A 24410-nucleotide genomic window follows, 5' to 3' on the forward strand; every position below is an offset into this window, starting at 1 on the left:
GCAATTCCGACAAAATATGAACCAAAAGGCAAAAGCACCTAAACGTTTGCTTCAAACTTATAATATAAGTGGCGTATTCATTTAAAATAAATAACTTAGAAGCATCTTCAAAACATTCTAATTATCAACTATCAACTTATCTTAGGTATACGACAAGTACTATTACATGCTATAATACAAACTATTTTTCTTTTAAGTTATACGGAGTAAATAAAGTATAAACAACTTCAAGATGATCTGTTAGTTTGTCATAATTTGGAAAGGATATTCTCCGAAAAACTTAATCTGGAAAGTCTCATCCATTTTTACACGTTTATTAGCTATTATGTTTTCAGTTTCTATTATATTGATTTGTCACCTATAATTTATTCTTGATAACAGGTTAAATTGAAGTCAGTTTAATTGGTAGATGCATTTTTGATTTTTCTAAAAGGTCTTAAGTTAGACTTTCTAGAGTAACAAGTATGAGTTTTTTTTTCCTAAATATCAGTAGCTCTTAAACCTCTAACGGGTTGAAGTATTATGTTGGGCTGGTCCATTGTATAGTTCAGAGTATTCCCTTGAAGTCGATTCCCGTGCAGATTGTTAAAAAAAAAAACACGTTAAGTTGAAGTTTGCATTTATGAACAATGAGATAATTAAATTACAGATACAGCTTCCAAAGTCCAAACTACCTTTCATGGCCTCCTTGCTTAGTTGTTTCTTTAAAAAAAATTAAGAAGCTATTATAACTTGGGCCCCAGGCCCAAACCCAGCTACAACCCAACTCATGTATCTCTTCCTAAGGGTGTTCATCGGTTCGGTTTTCAGTTATTTGGTCTATTTGGTTCGGTTTTTTCGGTTATTTATTTTTATTTTTCAAAACCAAAACCTAATTCAAAATAGAAAAACCAAACCAAAAACCAAATTAGAATTCGGTTCGGTTTAAAACCGAAAAAAACAAATATGAAAAACACAAATTTACCATTTCTTTTTGTTTAAGTTGTGTTTAACCAAAATAGGTTCATAATTTCAATTTTCACCAAAGTAGTAAATTTAGACTTCAAGCACCATATGGATAAACAAATAACATAAGTGAAACAACTAAACTCTTCTTTGACATCATTATTAAAAATTATTCATTAAAATTGAATTTATCTAATTTCAGAAAAATGTTACTCATAATATAATAAACAAATAGACATAAAAATTAAAAAATACATTAATAATTGTCCATAAAAAATACGAATTAAATAGTTTTAATAATACATAATAGTAATATAAGTTATTCGGTTTGTTCGGTTTAACCAAATTCATTATCCTTTATCCATGACCAAACCAAAAACCAAATATATAATTCGGTTTCGGTTACAAACCAAACCTAAAACCAAATTCAAAAATGGTTTGGTTTTTTTTGGTTTTTTAAACGGTTCGGTTTAAAATTTTAACCGGGTAAAAACTAAACCGCGAACACCCCTATCTCTCCCTCCAAGGATTGCAAGTTTACAATTGTTGTATTTAGTGCGAAAATATTATTATTATTGTTGTTGTTGTTATTTTTATTATTATTATTATCAAAGGCAATGAAAAAATGGGTAAATAGTTTCACCTATGGAGTAGCGAGGTTCATATTTACAATTATTTGTTTTGTTTTGTTTTATTCTAATCGAATACATTGTGAGGTGTTAAATTTGAAAGTGATGTCTTAAGGTGAAAATGGTAATAATAAGAAGATGATATTGAAGTGACTAGAAAAAGTACAGTGAAAGAGTAGGATTAAGGATGGTCTTACGTTATATTGATCATCCATTCATCTGTATATGCGTAAATTTTTGTTACATTTGGATGAGATACTCCCTACAAAAGTACAAATATATTTGTAAATAACTTAGTGGATGTTTATGTTGATATTGTGAAAGTTATACTTATTGCATAATAACTTGCATTTCACGGTATAAAGAAACAAATACCATGACGGATGTTTCTATCTATAAATTCAGAGACGAGCCAGGAAATTGAGTTTTTTCTAAATTAGTGTAATGGAAAATTTTATTTACCAAACTAGTATACTTTCAAAAATATTTACCAAATTAGTATAGTTTTAAAAATATAAAATATTATAGGTTAAATTTATTTTAATATTATATTTATTAAATATAAAAATAAACAAAAGTGTGTAAAAATTTCTTCACACTTTTATTTCTAAATATTTTTACACAAATAAAAGGGTGAATTTTTTTTAGTTTGTTCACACTAACTAAAATTGTGGACAAATGCAACATTGTTTGTAGTGTTGATTAAAAGATAATCAAGTTTACTTTCATGTAAATCCTATTTATTTATTTTATGCACATTTCTTTTATTTTATAAGAATTATATATAATTCTGCTTGACTATATTAAATACAGTAACATATAACTTATATTACGAAGAGAGGGTCGTTTAAAAAAATACATTTGTTAATGTACGGTTTACCTTTTGGATGGTTCTCTTTTGAGCCATAAAAAAAATACACCTATGTATATGTTTGGCTCAAAAGAGAACCATCTAAAAGTTAAGAGCCATGTTAGAATGACAAACAAATTACAAACTAACTGTTAAAACATAGGTAGCATGTTTGATGGTTCAGTCAAACAAGAGATAGAAAGGAGAGGGAGAACATATAGAGGTGGTTTAATTGGTGGAAGTTAAATTTGTAAAAATTTGTTTGTAAAAGGTTTGTAAACCTAGAATTACTCATTTTTTATTACAAATGTTCGTTTCAGAAACGACATTCCAACCAAATAATGTTACAACTAATAAGAATATACGTATGCATGATCAAGAATGACTTGCATCAAAAAATGTTAATCGCTAATAAGAATATACGTATGCATAGATGTATTTGTTGTTACAAATGTTCGTTTCATAAATGACATTCAACTAGTTTATTAGACTCAAACGCCCTCTATAGTTACGAATTTATATGGAAAAAAAATTGCGATTGGGGATTTTTTAATTTAATAAATAACTAAATATAATAATATTAATTTAGATATTTACTTATAATGATAAATATTTTTGAAATTATACTAATTTTAATAAATAAGTTTGCTCACCACGCTAATTTGAGAAGAAAAAAACTTAACATAATTTTAAAACTATACTGATTTGGTAAATATTTTTGAAAGTATACTAGTTTGGTAAATAAAATTTTCCATTACACTAGCTTTGGAAAAAACTCCAGGAAATTTTTGGTAGGGGGCAATTCTAAAATGTGTTTATCATACTTATAAAAGTTATATTCGATAATGAAAAAAAGGGCCCTAGCACGAAAATAAAAAGTGGACCTTCAAAAGAAATTTGTTATCTACTAATTCACACTAGGTCTAACACTCATATTCAAATATACTAGTTTTTTTTTAAACAAATAATGACCACGCGTGTCGAACAAGGTCTTATTAAATGAAAACGCATTCAATTATATAATGCAAGAAAACCCAAAAAAATATACTTTTTAGAAATATAATTAGCTTGTGTGTGTATATATATATATATATATTTCCTACATTTTGATAATTATAATAAATTGTTTGTGATCAATATATATAATAATTTGAAAGAAAATAAATTTTTCACAAACAGTTCCACTATTAATGTATTATATAATTACATATCTAAACCACAAAAGTTTTTTGTTAAACTATACTTCATTCTTTCTATTTAAATCAAGAACAAATCAAGTTTTTTTAATCTCTCAACGGAAAAATTTATCTCAAAATTAATGTTTCAATGACCAATGACATCCAAATAATAAGCTTATGACAATATAGGTAACATTTGTATTTATTTCTTACTTATAAAAAAAATTACAAATATATCATTTAAATTTTGAAAAAAATTACATTATACTAAAGTTAAAGTGGGGGCAGCTGACCCCGCTGCCCCCAAGCTACAGCGGTCCCTGCTTAAATTATTATAACTTCAAATTAATCTAAATTAATAAATAATGTTTGCTAAAAAGTTATTTATAAATAATCCTATATGCTAAAGTTGTGCGTAATCATTAGTCAATACATTTTTGAACCTCTGACTTGACCATTTTCACACTTCTGGTCTTAATCTTTAAATTTAAAATGTCTCAATCTTCATGTAGCAAACCAAGTGGTCCGGTCAGGCGGTCATATCCTAACATATATCATAGCTACTTAGCATGTAGCACAACATAATTTGATTCACACACCATGTATCCTTGGAACACAATGCCTAAAGATCTATGAATTACTCTATTACCATTTCGAGTTACTTTCCTCTAGGGTTTTAAACTATTATCGTATACATAATGTAATTATATATATATTATATATATATATATATAGTTCTAATTAGGGATAAGCAAAATATGCATTATAAAATATTGGTTCATATGGGACCGAAATTAGTATTTAGCTTTGATGATTTTTTGAGACCGGTATGGTACGTTCTCTTACCTATCCCTACTTCCAATTTTATTAAATAAATCTCAAATTGTCGTTAAAGAACATCTCACAAAGTATTTGATCTTTTGTTTTGAAATACAAATTTTTAAGTAGAGTAATGAATCCGTCATATTAAAATTTAAGGAAAATTACACTTTTGGTTCCTGAACTTGACACATTTTTCACTTTTAGTCACTAAACTTTAAAAATTGCAAATTATACACTGAACTTGACATATTTTTTCACTTTTGGTCACTGCATCAACTTTGTTAGTTTTTCTCCGTTAACTTGCCCAGATTCGTTAATTTTTTTTCACTTTTCGTCCTTCCCATTATTCCATAACTAAAATCGATAATCAGTCCAACTTCATGTCTTATATATTGTTTTGGCCGATTAATGAAAATACATATTCATTTATTATGTTTTGAGACAATTTTTTTATGTTTACAGTTACTATCTATTGGTTATAGTTTGATTAGATGAAATAATTGTTATTGAAATTTTTATTTATAAAGATAAATCTATTTAGTGACTATGTTTGAATTTTGAGTCTTCTTATGTCTACTTTAACCGTAAATTTTTTTTTGTGTGTTATATAAACTTATATAGTTTTTCTTAATTCATTTTATTAACTATTAATAAACGAAAATAAAAAAATGATATTGTAATGTTTATCTGAAGTAACGTGTTGTAGGTTTTTCTGATAATCTATAACGCCTTATGATTTAACCATAAATATTTTTATCTGTGTTATATAAATTTGTTATAAACATATAATAATGAACTAATTTTTAAATATACTTTTCATTGATTTAATTTACACCAACTATTATATATTACAAATAAAAATGTTTAGAGTTAAAGTTAAAAGTAAAAATACTAAGAAAAAATCAAAATAATAACATTTAAAATTGGACGAATAAGGTATATATAAAAAAATTAGGTAAATTACACTTTTCATCACTGAAGTTTGTCGATTATCGATTTTAGTTATACAATAATGGGAAGGATGAGAAGTGAAAAAAAAAACTAAACTGAAGTTTGTCGATTATCGATTTTAGCTATACAATAATGGGAAAGATGAAAAGTGAAAAAAAAACTAACGAATCTGGGCAACTTAATGGAGCAAAACTAACGAAACCGAGCGATGTGACCAAAAGTGAAAAAAAGTGACAAGTTCAGTGTATAATTTACAATTTTTGAAGTTTAGTAACTAAAAATGAAAAACGTGTCGAGTTTAGAGACTAAAAGTATAATTTTTCCTAAAATTTATTTTATCTTTCTTCTCTTTTATTTTTCATTGATGGGATAGGCACTTAAAATTATGACGTCAAATCAAAATATTAATTTTATATCCAAAATTGCATCGCTATAAAAAGATGGTTGGTTTTCCATTTGTAGTGTTTTTAGGGCTTGGGTAATGGTAGTGACGAATGTGAGGGTGGAAAATGAAAATAGCAACTTCATAGAAAGATGATATATCTTCTTAAATTACTCTAAAAGTTCTACTTACAAGATAAAAAGTAAGCAGGGGATTTTTTTCAAGTTGTTTTTAGCTTTAGGCCTTGAAGGATCAAGTTATGAACATCTAACTTTTGGATTAAATCCAAAAGTTGATATTTGAATCTTTACCTTAGTATTTAATCCAAGGGCTGAGATCTCTTTAACATAACATAACTAGTCTTCATGTTAGGGAACTTGAGAGAATCTCCTCCTTAAAAAGTAAGATTAAAAAAGAAAATAAATGAAATCACATGTTATATTTATAAGGTTCTAAGAGGATTTTTAATATTGGTAAGGATTAATCATTTTCCTTTTGGATTTGCGTTGCGATTTTGAAGATCACGTTTTCGTTGTTATTTTTTAAGAACGGGAAATCAATTGGTTAAAATGATATTTCGATAGTTTCTGGTCGCTCAAATTGTTTTTTAAAAGAAAATCTAAATTAATCTGCCGTCCCGTATTGGTATAATCATAGCTTTATCCTAAACGTATTTGACTCTTTCTTTCCATTATATCTAGAGTAAACAACAATAATACAAAATTAGATTGTATGTCACGTCCTACTAAATATATTAATCAAACTGTAATCATTGTTCATTTGGTTTGATTTTTCAAATGATTTGAAAACATTCTTGGTGACTTTGAAGTATAGCCCTGTTCACTTTTTATTTTATTTTCTGGATTCTTAAAAATTATTCTTTCATTACCACAAACCCCTGTAGGTGTAAAAGTGATTCACACACACACACACACAAAATGGCATCAGATTCTCTTTTTTTTTTTCTTGCAGACAACCTGTTTGATAAAAAGCCCCACTGAAAAAAAAATAACATAAAAATTTATCATTAATGTTTAACTTAACACCAAGAAACATTAACTTTTATTATTGGGCCATGAGATTATATCAAATATATCTTGTGCATTCAAAGACATGATTTTTTAAATATATTTTGAATTGTTGTAATACAGATATGAGAAAGAGCATGTGCTTTACATTTTTTTATTTTATGTATATAAAAAAAAGGCTTCAAGTTTTATGCTTTTTCTTTATAAAAACTTAAAAAGCTTCAAATTTTATGCTTATCATTTTCTGGGTATGTCATATAATTTAGAAGTTTTGACTGGGCAATATGGGTCTGTTTAAAGCTTTAGTTAAGTTCAGATATTGACAAGAAAAAAAATAATATTATTTTTACTATAAAGTTTATAAGTTTCTTTGTCAAAGAATTGGTCACATGTTTGACCTGGACTTGCTGGTTTAAAAGGAATGGAACCACTTTAAATTTTCATATGTCTAGTTGATTATAAAAATTTAAATTTCTGTTTGCTTTAACTTACTTCACATGTTTCTTGATACTTTTTAAAGCAACACCATTTATGGTGATTTTTCATTAGTGGTCTGCAACTCATCACCGGTCTATTTTCCGGTGACTTTAGGCCAACTTTTCTGGCTTTCGTGTTCGTAATCGTAAACCCGTGTCTCGTTTGTTCCTACAAAAGAAGTTTGAAGGTTTTAAAGTGAAACCCAATTCAAAGTTTCAATCTTTTTACTGTTTCAACATGGCATATGCAAATTCAAGATCAGTCAGGTATTTACTTCTTCAGAATTCGGTCAACTTTCGGTATTTGTTGTTTTGTAGTAATTGCTGTTTCATGTTTATGCTTTTAATGTAAGCCATTTAATTGAATTAGCTTAGTTTATAATTGTGTTGACTTGGTCAAATTCTTGAATTAGCTTAGTATATTGGCATTTCAACATTTTTGGTTTTGATATGATGCTCTAGTTTTTATTAGTATTAGTTATGGAATATTTACAACTTGGGCTAGTAAGAATTTTGAAATTGAATGAATTCTGTAGATTTCAAGATGATGCTGGGCTATTAAAACTTCCTCCTATGAAAAAAGATAATTTGTTTAAAGTTAAATACAATCTTGATGGCAAGCAAATTCCGGAGCAAAGAATTGAAGAAAACAGACAATCGTTGAAATCAAAGGTTCTATCTCGAGTTTTCTCTGAAGATTATGAGAGGGAGAAAAGGAAAATCTTGGATCCTAGAGGGCATACAATTCGAAAGTGGAACCATATTTTCTTGATAGCATGTTTAATCTCCTTGTTTGTTGACCCTTTATTCTTTTACTTGCCATCTGTCCGTACCGAGAACGTTTGCATCCATATCGGGATTACCCTTGAGATCGGTCTTACTATTGTGAGGTCAATAGCAGATCTTTTTTACATGTTTCATATCTACGTTAGGTTTCGTACTGCCTATGTGGCACCATCTTCTCGTGTTTTTGGAAGAGGCGAACTTGTTATAGACTCTTCCAAGATTGCTAAAAAGTACATCAGAGGAGGTCTTTGGATTGACGTCCTTGCTGCTCTGCCTCTTCCACAGGTATACAACTTTTCAAGCTCATAGTTTTTGTAAGTTTTATAAAAATGCCTAGCTCCTAACCGTTTAATTTTTGTGGTTATGAAGCTGCTAATCTGGGTGATCATACCGAGTCTAAGTGGCTCAACCATGGCTAACACAAAGAACGTTCTTCGGTTCATTATAATCTTCCAATACCTCCCGAGACTCTATCTTATATTTCCTTTAACATCACAAATCGTCGGGGCTACAGGTGTTGTCACTGAAACAGCATGGGCTGGAGCTGCTTATAATCTGATGTTATTCATGTTAGCAAGTCATGTAATCCTCCAACCAACCTTATCAAGAATACATAATTCAAAACTAAAAATTTTATATTAACAATTTTGTTGATGCAGGTTTTAGGAGCTTCTTGGTATGTTTTATCGATAGAGAGACAAGAAGCCTGTTGGAGAGACCTGTGCATTCGTGAGGATCCAACTTGTGAGGATAAGTTCTTTGACTGTGAAAGATTTCATGACAATAACAGAAAAACTTGGTTCCAATCAAGTAATATCTCAAAGCAATGTGTCCCCACAAGTGGATTTTACCCGTTTGGTATCTATGGTGAAGCTGTCACATCGGAAGTTACATCAGCTTTGTTCTTCAACAAGTACTTCTATTGTCTTTGGTTTGGCTTGAAGAACCTCAGGTAACTTCTTGGATATTCACAACGATATTCGTTACACTATTTTGGTCCAAATACAGACCTGAAACTCACTAATGCTTTCGTCCCTTCACCATATGTAGTTCTCTGGGACAGAATCTTTCAACGACTACATATGTTGGAGAAATCCTTTATGCAATCATTATAGCTACCGTGGGGCTAGTTCTCTTTGCTTTGTTGATCGGAAATATGCAGGTAGGTTAACATTAATAATTATATTCTTCCATTCCGTGGTCCTTCCTTCTAATATACTCTATGATAACTAGAGGTGCGACGATGCACAGGGCAGACAAGTTGGGCAACGGGTCAAAATGGGTCATTTTTTTGTACTAGTCAAATTGGTTTGGGTCGAACTGACCTGTAAAAACCATCATACAGATGAAATTAATACTAATATTGTTTAGGTAAATGGATTTAGAAGGTTGAGGACATTGGCTCATACTTTGGACGACTTCTAATTCAGTTGACCCACTGGGCCTATTTTATTTTAGCCAAGTTTTTAAAAATTCAATTAAATTGGTGGAAATTGACTTCCTTGACAGTAACATGAATGATCTGATGGTGTAAATCTTTATTTAGACATATCTTCAATCAACAACCATCCGCTTAGAAGAATGGAGGATCAGGAGAACTGATACAGAACAATGGATGCGTCACCGGCAACTGCCACCTGATCTCCGGCAAGCTGTTCGTAGATACGATCAGTACAAATGGGTGGCTACCCGAGGAGTTGACGAAGAATCTCTTCTCAAAGACCTTCCTCTAGACCTTCGACGAGATATCAAACGGCACCTTTGCTATGACCTAGTTCGACGAGTAAGTTCTACAGATACCAATAGCATATAACTTTAATCTTCAAATCTATATATCACTTAATGATGAATGTTTATATTGATGATCTAGGTTCCGTTGTTTGATCAAATGGACGAAAGGATGCTTGACGCGATATGTGAGCGCCTAAAACCATCATTGTGTACACAAGGCACATGTTTGGTCAGGGAGGGTGATCCAGTGGACGAAATGTTATTTATTATTCGTGGAAACCTTGATTCATACACTACAAATGGTGGCCGAACAGGGTTTTTCAACTCGTGTAAAATTGGTCCTGGTGACTTTTGTGGTGAGGAGCTTCTAACGTGGGCCTTAGACCCACGACCAAGTGTCGTGATTCCCTCCTCTACTCGAACAGTAAAAGCCATTTCTGAAGTAGAAGCTTTTGCACTCATTGCTGAGGATTTAAAGTTTGTTGCATCACAGTATAGAAGATTGCATAGTAAACAACTAAGGCATAAGTTCCGGTTTTATAGCCACCAGTGGCGTACTTGGGCAGCTTGTTTCGTGCAAGCTGCATGGAGGAGGTATAAACGAAGGAAATGTGCAAGTGAACTCAGGGCTCTTGAGAGTTTTGCCAGTGTTGATTATGAGCCAAATGTTAGTCCACCAATGCACATGGGTCAAAAGGTTGGACCCGAGCCAGGGTTTGGCGCTCATAGCGCGAGTACAAGGAGATCTGGGAACTTACACTCGGGGTCGAAATCAAGTAGTGTTAGCTCCTTACAGAAACCAACTGAACCTGATTTTTCAGTAGAAGAATGATTCATTACAGATAGAAACACTTTATAGATAGAGAGCAAAATAAAAAAAAATAAAAAAAATTTGAGTATATCTCAATACTTAACTTCATTACAAAAATTATTAAATATCTTTTTTCTGAAACTTCATAAAAGAGTTGACCTTTGATGTTTGAAGATAAATAGAAAGTAACTTTAGGAAAGCTGTGAGAGATGAAGTAGGTTCAAAACTTCAAATTGTAAATAGATATGATTATTGTACTTGTAAATTTGGTTGACACAGCATCTATTTTAATTAATTCTGTGTTTGTGTATTTACTATTTTACTGTATGGTAAATTTTGTGTTTGGATTTGTGTTTTAAAGTGTTGATAATTTTACATGAATATATAAACATAATCCTTTCTTCTAGTTATCAATCGCGATACTGGATTTCATGTATCCATTTTCTTCTTTTTCACTTTAGCCAATATGAGTTTACCTGGTACTGGGGAATTTCTCATCTATATATTGCTTGACACCAAAAAGATCCTTAAACGTTGGCCCAATTTTCAGTAAGATGTATTGGGCCACTTTGAGTTTACATTTCAACGTGATGGACCAAGTGTGACAAATTGTGAGGCACATATTTAGCCTAATCTCTTTGTAATTAGAAGAAGTTGTACAAATATGCAAAGGCAATATGCAAGGGGCGTTTGGTAAGAGGAAATCATTGAGAATGAAAATGTAATAAAGAATGGAAATAATAGGAAAGAGAATGAGTATTTGAAAAAAGAATAATTACATTGTTTGGTAACAACAGAGAATCATAATAAGAGAAATCTAAAAAATAAACAAATTAATATGAAATTATTTTTTAACAAAAACTAATTATAATATCATAATATAAATAATTAAAATTAATAATTAAATACATGAGAAAAAAAGAAAAAAAAGGTAATTTGATTCCATTCTTCACCATTTTGGAAGGAATCATGAGAATGGAAATGATTCCCCCTTCTACTTCTTCATTTCCATTCTCTTATGTAACCAAACAAGGGAAGTGATTCTCATTCCATTTCCACCATTTCTATTCCACCCTACCAAACACTCCCAACAGTAAATAATAAATACTCCATAGATCATTAGAATGAATTAAAAAAAATTAATTGGATAATTTTTTTGTTTATATATTTGATGTTGTTGGTTTAAACAACATACACACACAATCGTTATCCATTTCATGTTAAATGTTCAATTTTAACTTATCAAGTTCTTTTTTTCAACATTGACATTAAAAGGATTTGTTTGTATTATTATTTACATTAGTTACATTCTTCATATATCATCTTTACATTGTTTAACAACGTTGAAGTGACTTGAATTTGTTATATAGGGTCGTCTAACTTTTATCAATGGTTATGATGACAAATAAGTAAATAACTGCTAATAGAAAGTTATTTTGTTAAAAGCGGTGATATACATATGATGCATGAGAACATAATGTAATTGTAGTGATGTGTAAAGTTTTACTTTCTGTCTTTGTTAAAACAGATTTTCATGATAAATTAATAAACGTTTTTAAATGTGATGAAATTGCAATTTTAATTACAATTTCAATAAGTCAAAATGTTGACAGATTTTCTTATTTAGAACTTGACTGCATCGACATACTCGTCAAACATAGCCAGCCTTTAAAATTCGGCCATCTGGCACCCAAGTCAAAATCCAAGTGCTCTCTCAACAAATTTTGACTCCCTTATTTTCTTCGAAAACCTAAAAATTGCAGGGATGTTATTCTTATACTAAAATAAATAAAATAAAGTTTTTTTCAACATAAAATGGTTAACGTAACTTAGATTAAATAATAATAATAATTTTGAATTTAGTGTTAAAATAATATTAACATGCATATTGCATATCAAAAATCATTCGAATTCCATTTCGATCTTATTATATAATACCTCTTTCGAAAACTTCTTTAATGATTTTAGTTAACTCTTACCCAATTTACTATAAACAATTTTGTTAATCTAGCCATGGTTTCCCGCAGGATAAAAATCTAGTATGACAGTGGAGGAACTAAGTGGTTGCCAAGAGTGACCATGACAAACCCATAATTTTTATAAAACTCTATACTTCTAGTAATATTTTTAAGTATTATTCAATTTTAAGGTAATGGGCAACCCAAAAATAGTGTAATTGAATTTTATAGTTAAAGTTTACACTTATTAGTATCATGAAAAATGTTCAGCGACCCCAAAATAAAAATCTTGGCTCCGTCACTGTAGTAAGATATATATACCATCTTCGTGTTTTGATAGTCGGATGTTGGACGTCCATCTTAGAGTCCATTCGTAAATACTTGAATTTTTTTTAATAAATGGTACTTGCATTTATATGTTCGTAAAAATTGTGTCAAGAAAAAGCCAAAATGAATGTGATCCCAATTGCATTTTTGGAAAATCCCAAAATCTTTCATATCGCCCCCGCACGAGAGTATCTTGTTTAAGCTACATACATTTATACACTTTTCGGATAAGATGAAAAGAGAAAATCTCTTTGAACATTTACCTATTTACTTGAATATTTAGTTGTACACGATTATTGGCTTAAGGCCTTTGGTGTATACCAAAACATGTTGCGTTGGTACTATTTTAACAGTCATACACATCAAATATAAAATGAGGATTGAAGTATTAAACTCACCTTTTATTTTATTTATTTTATTTTTTGGTTGAATTAGAGTCAAGTTAAACTCAACTTGTCTCATTCTCTTCGTTTAATTTTTACTTCGATCAATTCAGTCTCATTGATTTTCACTGCACGTGCATGCGAAATGACTTGTCAAGTCGTGAGTTTCTAGCTTCTACCACCCTTTTTGCCACCCAAAGAGTAAAGTGTCAAATTCGGTACGAAACTTATAAGTCAAGATGTAAGACTTTCTGTAGTATTAGTTTAAATTGTGATCTACTGATCATTATTTTTTGAATGTTTTTAATTTAAATTATGGGGGTAACAAGTATGTTGCTAGAAGCAACATACTTTCATGATTTTGTGAGAGAAGGAGAAGATTTTGTATTTATACATGTGATTTTCATGAGGGGAAGTTTGTGAGGAGAAAACATGTTTCTTCCCTACTGTTATAAGCATGTTGGTTTTTCCCTTAAATTATTGTTCAACTTGGATAAACATAATGATCAGTTGGTGATGGATGAAAAAAAAAAGTAATATGATGCTGATATAAGTTACCCGATACATTAAAAGCAATAGTGCAAAACGATGGATCAAATTCAGTGGGAAGCTTATTATGCAACGTTTATAAGGTGGAAACTTTAAATAAGAAAACAAAGTACAATACGAGTATATATTTTGTACTTTTCTTGGTATGCAATTAAGGTGAAAATTAATTAACTAAATAACTTGGTATGCAAACATCCAGACAAACTCCAACAATCATGTACATAATCTTTCAGGCCCATCATTTTTGAAACCATGTAAATAAAGCTATACCCAAGGGTGGAGCTAGTAGGGGTGTTTACACCACAAACAATATTACATTTATTCATACTTTTAGTGAGTGTGAATAAATTAAAAATTTTGTCACATTTTTTTGTGCGTAAAAATATATAGAATTAAAAGTGTATAAAAATTTCTCCACACAAAAAAGTGTGTAGAACTAAAAGCTTACACTTTTTAATGTGGACTTTCATAATTATTTTGTAACACCTCATTTGTCCACGGTAACTAAAAAGTTAGCGTGAACAAATGAGGTGTTACAAAATAATTATGAAAGTTCACACTAAAAAGTGTGATCTTTTAGTTCTACACACTTTTTAGTGTGGAGAAATTTAATTATTTATACACACTTTCATTTCTATATATTTATACACAAAAAAAAACGTGACAAACTTTTTAATTTGTTCACACTTACTAAAAGTATGAACAAATGCAATATTATTTGTATTGTTAGTCCCCGCCAACCATTCATGTTTTCCATTGTAAGGCTAGCTTATAGCCAACTAATACAAAGGTCTTTTTGAAGCAAGTCACCCCCAATCTAATAATGTTTGATTTCTAGCCATGACAGTTCAAGTAAAACCTTTATATTTGGTCTATAAATGTAAATCATCGCAATAAAATTCTATTTTGCTAACTTTTTATTAAATGGTTATGTCTTTCACATTATACTGTATAGAACAATCGGAAAGGAAATACAGTTGAGCCCTCCTCAACGTGAAATCATGGCTTCGCCTCTGGCTATACCCCACTTTAATTGTGATACAGGCCTATGCCTCTCCTCGATTTATTACTGGCTTTTCTCCCTAAAATTAATATATGTGTATTTGCATACTCGCGTTAATTAATAATATATTCCATCCGAAGAAAGGGTAATTCATTTTTTCCCTTCATTCAGTCGGTATCAGAGAAACCTCATCGTATAATGGTGAAGGATAACGAGATGTTGATCATGAACCGTTACAAGTAATCAGATTGAAAAACTCAAAGTTTTGTCATCCCTAAAGATCAAACTCTCAAGACCTTAGTTAAACAGTACCAAACCATTACTGACGGGTAATCCATTTACAATACTTTTTAGGTACACAATCTAAAAGAATTTCACAATTATATTCTCATACCGTCAAATATCTAAAGATTATAAAAGGTATGGTTGACAAATTGACATATCATCAACAAATCAAATAAAGCCACGTGCGCATATTAGATGGCAATGCATTCCAAAAAATAAGAGATGATGGTTACTCCATGCTAAAAATTGATATTAGACCATTCACAACAAGGATTGATATTAAACCATTCACAACAAGGATGTCTATAGAAAATTTGTGGTGACATGGAAAGTATTTGTAGGGAGACTATTGATGTGGGTGATGACATAAAGGATGTCCATCCATGGTTGTTTGTAGAGAAGAATAAGGAAGGATTATGAGATATAAAGGTAAAAGATAAAAGTTACTTAGGAGTTTATTTGGTTGTTTGTAAGAAGAATGAAAATGTTATTGTCGTGGGTAAAAAGTGTTTGTGAGAAGGATGAATGAAAAGCTGACATAACATGTTTATTAAGATGTTTGTTAAAAGGATATCTTGAACTGATGCGTATAATCTTACAATTATCAACCTTCGGAACTTGTATTGTACAAAAAAAAAATTAACAAAAAAATAAACCTCGTTAACATCAATTTAAAAAATTGCTCTAAGTCCATTTATTCTTACAAGTTTGTGTCCTAAACACAAGTTAACAAAATTATTTCTATAAATAACATTAGCGGTTCACTTCCGATCAACAAAATGTGCTTTTATTTTGTTTTACATTGTTATGATACGCTCCCATATATTCTCATGCATTAGCCTTTTAGTATCCAAATAGTTAGAAACACATACGTACTTTTGGAATAATTTATACAGAGTAGTTATAAACCAATGCGTAAATAAATTGGGATTAATCACCTAACTAATATATCTATTCTCAGTTTAAGCAACTCTATTAGTAGTGTCACTTCTTCTCTAAGATCAAAAACATCTCCAATATCTCTCCAAATTTCATCATTGTTACTTAAAAGTCATTAGCTATAGTTTGGTGCCAATATATATCAACAATACCCAATCTGGCCAAATATTTATATAGTACGAGTATTATTCAATAAAGTATTGATGTAAATCTATAGCTAGGTGGTCAACCTGGGAGACGTTATTTCTAGTTTCATTCCCAAAATGGGTTGGCAAAAAGCCATAGGGGATCAATTTGCTTCATGTTCATACAAACAAAAAAGTCAACCCATTCCATCTTTGACTTTGTTAAAATATTCAGTTGTTGATGGTGTGTAAGCTGCTTGTGGTTTGATTCTTAGGACTTGTTTTGCTGATGAAGAAAAGGGTTTTTGTTTTCTGAATTCTTACTTCATGAAAAAGCTAGTAAGTGGACTTCCATTCTCCCTCTTGTTTTATATATTCATTTTTAATTTGTTAAATAACTTTATTTTTTTTAAAAATTAATTATAGACTTATGAGAATCTGTTGTTCTTGAAATTTGGGATTGACAATTTTGGTCTTTCAGTGCAATTAGATTCATATGCTTTAAATTTGTGCGTAAGGAAAGCAAATTAACAATTAAGCTATGTATCATCAATGTCATGGATTCACTATTTAAAGTTTGAAACTACATTTTATAAGCACGAGATCGTTTTTATTTCAACATTGTTTGTTTTCTAGTAGTATAATATAAAACTTTGGAAAAATATTTTGATTCTCAATTGAAAGCCAAATACTCAACATTAGTTTAACCAAGATTTTCATTATTATAACTCAGTACAAAAATGTGACCCAACAAAAAGGCCCATTGTGCACTTTAACTTGTAACGGCCCCGTAATTGTTAACGACTATTTAACTTTTTTTAAGGCAAAGACAGACAAATATATAAGTTGAGATGCTTAAAAAATACTTTAAAAGTAATTATGTATGAAATGAGTTTAGTATCATACTTTGTTATTTATAACTAAGAGTTAAAGCAAAAAATAATATGGAAAAAAATGCATAAAATGAGAACTTTTGTTTTTACTAATTGAGCATAGCTCAAGTGGTATTCAAACACTACATTAGGAATAAATAGGTTCGTGTCTATCGCGCCAAAGATTTTAAAAAATAAAGAGGTCTTAGATAGTTAAGTTTGGGATCGACAACCTTTAGGTTAATAGCCCGGAAGTCTCTTCATGAGAGTTTGGATTTTAGAGAAGACTCGGATTCAAGTATTTTAAGACAGAGTTTTCCCTAAATATGTTGTCGTGCTTTTGGATATATTATTATGGTTTTCCTCCTATTAGATATTAAGTTATGAGGCTTTTTAATGTGAACTCAGCTCGGTTAAGACAATATAGTCTAGACCCTTTTGTTTTGATGTTTAATCTGAATCTTTAAAAAATTGAAGGTACTTAGGTGTTTACATTCAATGTGTCTTATTATGTCATGAATTTACCTAAATCTATTCATTTTGGGATAGGTTTAAATAGTTACCTAAAAGTATGTTTATATGATATCAATTTAACCTTTTATTATAAGTTTGAAGCATATTTAAATATTAATATCAAACTTCTTATTCAACGTACGATAACTAAATAAGTCATACAAGTTCTTACAAATTAAGCCATGAATTATATTTTTATAATAAAATGTAGGGGTAACTAGCAATGAAAACGCAGTGGGATTGCCATTTATACGGCAACAAAAGTGGCTTTTTTTAATTTTGGTTTCTTGAACTATCATTAATCTTTATGATACGTCGTTAATTCCATGTGACATTTTCTTCAATTTCTCATGCTAATTGCATTCCCCCCACCTCCCTTCTTCTTTCTATATATAACGTACGTAACTTATATCTTTTGCTACAAGCTTCCCGCAATCTTCATTTTCTCACCAAAATTCTTTCATTCATTCAAAACCAACACAATTTATTCCGGCCAATACATTAATCTTCATTGATCAAAGCTCGAGTTTGACTCGTTTTAAACATTTTCGCTTTGGAATTGGTTTTAGGAATGGGCTTGGCCCGTAACCCGAATACAAGAAGCTCAGATTACTTAGACGGAATGTTGGGTGACAACGGTGTCAAAACGAACAAATGGAGGTCACAAAAGAGCACATCGGCCCGACTTGTGACCCTCCTTACTTGCCTTCAATTTGCATTTGCTGTTTATGCAACTTTCTTGTTATACTACATGAGCCCATCCATTGATTTACGTACTACACCCAAACCCGATTTCACTTGGGCTTCAAGAATCGCGCAACATTGGAAACATTACATTATTCCACCACACGTTATAAGCCGGTATCAAGAAGCCACTTCAAACGTGATCCTCGAACCACAACCCATGGTATCGATCTCGACTCCTATTGAAGTTTGTGAGCATGAAAAAATCGAGTTTGAACAAAAAAAGTCCAACGATGCACTTATGATCAAGATCAAAAGAGAGCTTTATGATGAAGTGCTTAAATTTCAAAGCAAAAACATTGGGACCGAGTCGTTAACAGAGTTGATGGCAATGAAGTCGAAATGGGACATGAAAAGTCCAGAAAATACACCAAAAGTTACGGTTATTTTAAACCATTTTAAACGTAAGACCCTGTGTTCTCAAATAGAGTCATTGTTACATCAAACTCTGCCTTTTCATCATGTTTGGGTGCTTTCATTTGGAAGCCCAAACGAGGCCGGTTTAAAAAGAATCGTCGAGAGCTACAACGACACGAGGATAAGTTTTATTAGCTCGACATACGATTTCAAGTACTATGGGAGGTTTCAAATGGCATTACAAACCGAAGCTGATCTTGTGTACATTTTGGATGATGACATGATACCCGGGACAAAAATGTTGCAAATCATGTCACATGTTGCTGGAACCGAAAAATATAAGAATTCGGTGTTGGGGAGTATTGGAAGGATCTTGCCGTTCCGGCAAAAGGATTTTACGTTTCCGAGTTACCGCAAATTTAGATCGAAAGAAGCAGGACTATATTTGCCTGACCCTGCATATGACATTACAGTTGATAAAATTGTCCAGGTTCGTTTATATAATAATTATTACTTTCTCCTGGCATTTTTATTTGACAAACTTTACTCATGTATTTATTCATGTTTCTATTTTTAGTTTAATTAATGATACACTCTATATCCTAATGTCGAAGTAGATTTGTTTTGCTATATTTGTATTACAAATGTATCTGCATAGTCAATAGATAGGAAGTGTCCTAAATTGCTATTGCTATTGCTATTATGCTATTCAAATTATAGTGGACAACTAACTGAATAGTGTTTAAAAGAATGCAAGTTGAAGAGAACAAATGTTAAAAGAAAAAATGGGATAAGTATCTTGGAATGTAATAAATTTTGGACGAATGTTTACAGTAGGAAATAATTAAAGTTTTGTGTATTGTATGTAAATAACTATAAAAAATGTTTATTGTATGTAAGAAAACATACGTGACAACCATATAGAGGTGCCACTTGTCTGATTTTAATTGGTTGAATACATTTTCTTACATATAATAAACATTATTTTTGAGTTGTTTACATACAATACACACAACTTTAGTTATTTCCTACTGTAGATATTCGTTCAAAGTTTTGTTGCATTACAAGATACTTATCCCAAAAAAAAAAAAGTTTTCTATAATGTGTGGTGATCCCTCCTCAAGTTGAAAGTAACTTGAAGGGTCAAGTTATTATAATCTCAACCTTTGGATGAAAATTGAATGTTAAAATTTAAAGTTAATCTTTTAATTTTAACTCTTTTTTAATTCAAAGGTTAAGATTCCCACAACTTGACTCTTTTTTAATTCAAAGGTTAAGATTCCCACAACTTGACTACTCAAGTCGAGTAACTTGAGAGAATCCTTACCTTCTATAACAATATACTCGTAATATGGTAATCATGCTTCATACTTTTAAGTTGATTTATTAATATTAATTGTAATTTGTAACTACAAACTCTTTTTGTGTCATAAAAATAGAAGAGTATTTCACATTTAATTTTTTTTTAAATAATTAAGCATTGTGTGAATCTTTTGTCATGATATAGTTTTGTATTATCTGGGATAGTTTAGAAGTTTAGAAGTAATAGTCCTTCAGGAAAAAAAAACCTGCATTATGAATCAGCTCAAATCAACCTAGCTTTGCAACCTTTGTGTTAAGTGGCTATTGTTATTAACTTTTACTTCGTGTGTCAAATGTTAAATGTTTTAATTTGATTTTCAAAGTCTTTTTCATTGAACTTTGACCGTAATTATTTTTTAGTGTATTATATAATATTTGATATAAAATAAATGACTAGATTGGGTTTTTAATATATTTTTCAATGATATAAATTTTATCAACTATTATATAATACATACTTATGGTCAATGGAAAACAAATTTGAAAGTCAAAGACACTTAATACGAAAAGTAATTGTCTATGTGTTTATTTGAAGTATTAATTGTTTCAATGCTGATTATATGTTTTCTTAATATTGTGCATGTGTAGGTTGATTTTCTTTCAAGCTCTTGGTTTCTGTCAGCGGAACTAGTCAAAACTCTTTTTATCGAGACTCCTTTCACGTTCATGACAGGCGAAGATCTGCATCTAAGGTACGTTATGATTTCATAGAAGGCCGGGTACGTAGTAGAACCAAGTTATAACTATTTATCTAATATCAACTGTATAACATTTTAGAAATTACTAATAATTAACATGTACGTACGTCGGCCGGAATCAACTTTACCAAGAATAAACTTGCGTCTTTAAACTGTCTTTTACGATCTTAAGTTTTGTAATCTATGTCTGAGTAAATTAGTGTCACAAATAGCTAATTAACTTTTTTGAGTCGACATTAATTAAGCTTATTATTAGCTAATGATGATTATATATGACCCCCGTATGGATGTCACTATTTATGTGCATACATATATGTTGATGAACTAGACATGTTTGACTTAGTACCTACAATGGATTGGGTACAGATCCAATAAACTAAACTACTAGTCCATTATTTAACTAACTTCACGTCATCTTAAAAAACGAGTATATATATTCTAAATTTCAACTCGTCTTAGGAATATTCAAATACCAATTGTAGATATATATGCTTATAAAATTAATTGAAATACTATGACACTAACGTATACAAATTTGAATTCTCTAAATGATAAAGTTGAATTTCAATTATATATATTGTTAGCGAAACAAAGTCATCTATGCGTACTTAGAATTCATATGTAAATTTATTTCGACCAAACAAACTTAATTCTATCGTATCCAACCAAAGTGTAGTTAAAATAAACTTAAGTTGAATTTGGTTATAAAATAAGAACTTTATTGCCTTCTATTATTGGAAGCATGCATTTATCAACACCTAATATATACGAGTACTTGTTTATTTTTCAAAAGATTTGGTCAACTACTTGTATTTCTTAACAAAAGCAATAACAATATTAATCAATAGATGTTTAACTTATATGATTTATGAGACTACAATAATTTTGTTTTATTTCTTAAAATAATTCTCTTGAACAATGAACATCTGACAAATTCCTTCCCTCGTTTAAAAATAGAAATTATAAAAATAGTAAGCATTGCCATATGCTGATATGCATTGGAGATTAATCATGTGTAATCCCATCATTTGACATCATTCATGCCTATTTGGTTAATACTCCGTACGTATTTATCATGTCTAATAAAATGTTTGTGGATTAACTTGTCAACTTAATATTGCAGTTACCAACTTCAGAAGTACAGAAACGCGGGTTCATTTGTGCTCCCTGTCGACCCAAAGGATAAGGAAACTTGGGGCGACAGTGAGCACAGACTTGCCTACGTTTCTGAAACCACTGTCATTTTCAAAGACGTGGTTCAAGTCCGAGATGACCAATGGTGGCGAGCTCTCTCAACCGGCTACGTAACTCAATGGGCCGCGATGAACCCTCAAAAAATCGACGCCCTTTTCTACGCTCACTCAGTAGACGAAGTCAAAGCCTTGGCCCCACTCCTTGAGAAGTTTCGATCAACTTTTGGGAAAAAGGCTTACATTGTAGTCCCGGGGGGCGGGTTTTGTTCGTGTGAGGAAGCCACATTAGCCCTGCATTGGCCAAAAACAGTGTGTAAAGAAAGAAGGTTTAAGATTTTTGACTTGGGTGTAGGTGCGGTTTCAGGAATTTCAAATTCTGAGGTGCCGGTGATGCAAGCAGTTTATGCTAGTATGAAAGGATTGATCAAGGTTCATAACCCGAGTGTCGTGATCACAGTTGATGATATCGATTCAAGCGTGAAGAAAGCCTTGAAAATGGCTACTGAAACAAATTCAAATGGTTCGGCTCTGGTTCATTTGCCTAGACCCACCATTACAAAGGCTCTTTGGATGGCTGATATTCGCTCAACCGCTTTACCAAGTAAGTTTATAACCATGTCGATCATAATTTTGGTTCATATATTTGAATTCGCTATGGGAAAGGGACATTTTCCCCCCCTTGAACTGAGCATTTAAATCTTCAGGGCCGTCGCAGACTACATTTATAATCTATGTTAAGAATTATATATACTAATCATATATATTGTGATCAAAAACAGATTGGAACCGAATGACGATATCTGTGAACATTATAACTCAAAACCGAGTGAACTCTCTAATGAGGCTACTCAAGTCGCTAAAGGATGCATATTACCTAGGAGACGAGGTCCCAATAAGCTTCAACATGGACACTCGAGTCGACAACTCAACTCTAAGACTCATAAAGAGCTTTGATTGGCCTCATGGACCAAAAACTCTAAGAAGACGAATCATCCAAGGAGGTCTAATACGAGCGGTTAGTGAAAGTTGGTACCCGTCGTCTGATGATGACTTTGGTCTTCTATTAGAAGACGATATCGAAGTCTCTCCTTATTACTACTTATGGGTAAAATACGCACTTTTGTCATATCACTATGACCCTCAAGTTTCATTCCCTGAACTTTCGTCAATCTCTTTATACACACCACGTTTGGTTGAGGTCGTTAAAGAACGACCCAAATGGAATGCAACCGAATACTTTAAACACATTCATCCAAACACACCTTACCTCCATCAATTACCGTGTAGTTGGGGTGCGGTTTTCTTTCCAAAACACTGGAGAGAGTTTTATGTGTACATGAACATGAGGTTTACCGAAGATGCAAAGAAAAACCCTGTACAAATCCCGAAATCAAGAACAAATGGATGGCAAGCTTCATGGAAGAAGTTTTTGATTGACATGATGTATCTGAGAGGGTATGTTAGTTTGTACCCAAACTTCCCTAACCAAATGAGCTTTTCGACGAACCATATGGAGCCCGGGGCGCATATTAGTGCCAAAGACAACGTCGTTCGTCATAACAAGACTGATTTCGAGGTTCCCTTGTTGAAGGATGACTTTAGAAACTATTTGCCAAATGGGAAAATGCCACCGGCTTCAAAGTTGCCATCCATAAATCTGTTTAATCAAGCAGTTTCATTGAAGGGGTTGAAATCAGCAGGATCAAAACTGAGACAAGATGTGATTAATTGCACTGTTACTGAGGTAGTGATGGTTGATCATGAAACTGGTCTTCCTTCACATTGTGCAACTTTCTGATTGTAATGATATATATCTAACAGATTCATTTTTTTTATGTTTATTTTCTTTAAATGTTGGAATGATTGATTCCCATTTGTAAACGAATGGGAATTGGAGGGGAGGAAAGGGATAAAATTTGTTAAGAAATGACTTAACTTGTTGGGATCGATTAAATTAAATTTGTATACTTTTATAGGCCAAAAATGGCAATCTTACATTTTAGTTCTCTACCTTGACATGTTTTCTAGTATTAGTAATTTTATTTATTTTGCTTTAGTTCCTATTAGAAATTTAGAATGATAATAGGAAACTTCAATATTTCTTGGTCATTTTTTTTTTTTCTGTTTCATACTTTCGTATTTTTTATTTTGCTTACAACTTTTTGGTGAAGATTGCTCAACTGATCGAGTTATAAGTATTCATATAACAAAATCAGTAACAAAAGGTCATGTAAGATTGTAAGTTGTATCTAATATATAGACTAAAACAATATAATAATAAAAGAAACTGTACCTGTGAAAAATGTCGACTAATCCGTCGTCTTCCTTTTTTCCCTTTTTTTTTTTTTTTTTGGCTTTACGCTTTGAGAAAAAGCTACACGTCCGATGGAGTGATTAGTGATGTGAATGTCGTTCTTGGAGACTGAAGTTCTTCCTAAAGTCCATTGGAGTGGGCTAGGCCCAAAAGTAATGTTTATGGGCTGGTTAAAATCTACTGCTATTGGATCTATTGG

The 24410-nt window shown here is 31.2% G+C and overlaps 2 protein-coding genes across 2 annotated transcripts; both read left to right on the forward strand.

The window, feature by feature from the left end:
* Nucleotides 1-7217: 7217 nt before the first annotated feature.
* Nucleotides 7218-11003, forward strand: LOC122605794 (protein CNGC15b). Its single transcript, XM_043778748.1, has 7 exons — nt 7218-7528; nt 7798-8332; nt 8417-8629; nt 8707-8999; nt 9098-9209; nt 9594-9830; nt 9918-11003. Exons 1-7 carry the CDS (start codon nt 7500-7502, stop codon nt 10608-10610), a joined length of 2112 nt encoding a protein of 703 aa, XP_043634683.1. The 5' UTR covers nt 7218-7499; the 3' UTR covers nt 10611-11003.
* Nucleotides 11004-18062: 7059 nt separating this feature from the next.
* LOC122606264 lies at nt 18063-23835 on the forward strand. The gene is made up of 4 exons (XM_043779227.1): nt 18063-19134; nt 20595-20698; nt 21828-22498; nt 22677-23835. The coding sequence occupies exons 1-4, from the start codon at nt 18115-18117 to the stop codon at nt 23693-23695; spliced, it is 2814 nt and encodes a 937-aa protein (XP_043635162.1). The 5' UTR covers nt 18063-18114; the 3' UTR covers nt 23696-23835.
* Nucleotides 23836-24410: the final 575 nt, after the last annotated feature.

The sequence above is a fragment of the Erigeron canadensis genome, chromosome 6 (assembly GCF_010389155.1).
Source record: "Erigeron canadensis isolate Cc75 chromosome 6, C_canadensis_v1, whole genome shotgun sequence".
In the NCBI taxonomy this organism is placed as follows: domain Eukaryota; kingdom Viridiplantae; phylum Streptophyta; class Magnoliopsida; order Asterales; family Asteraceae; genus Erigeron; species Erigeron canadensis.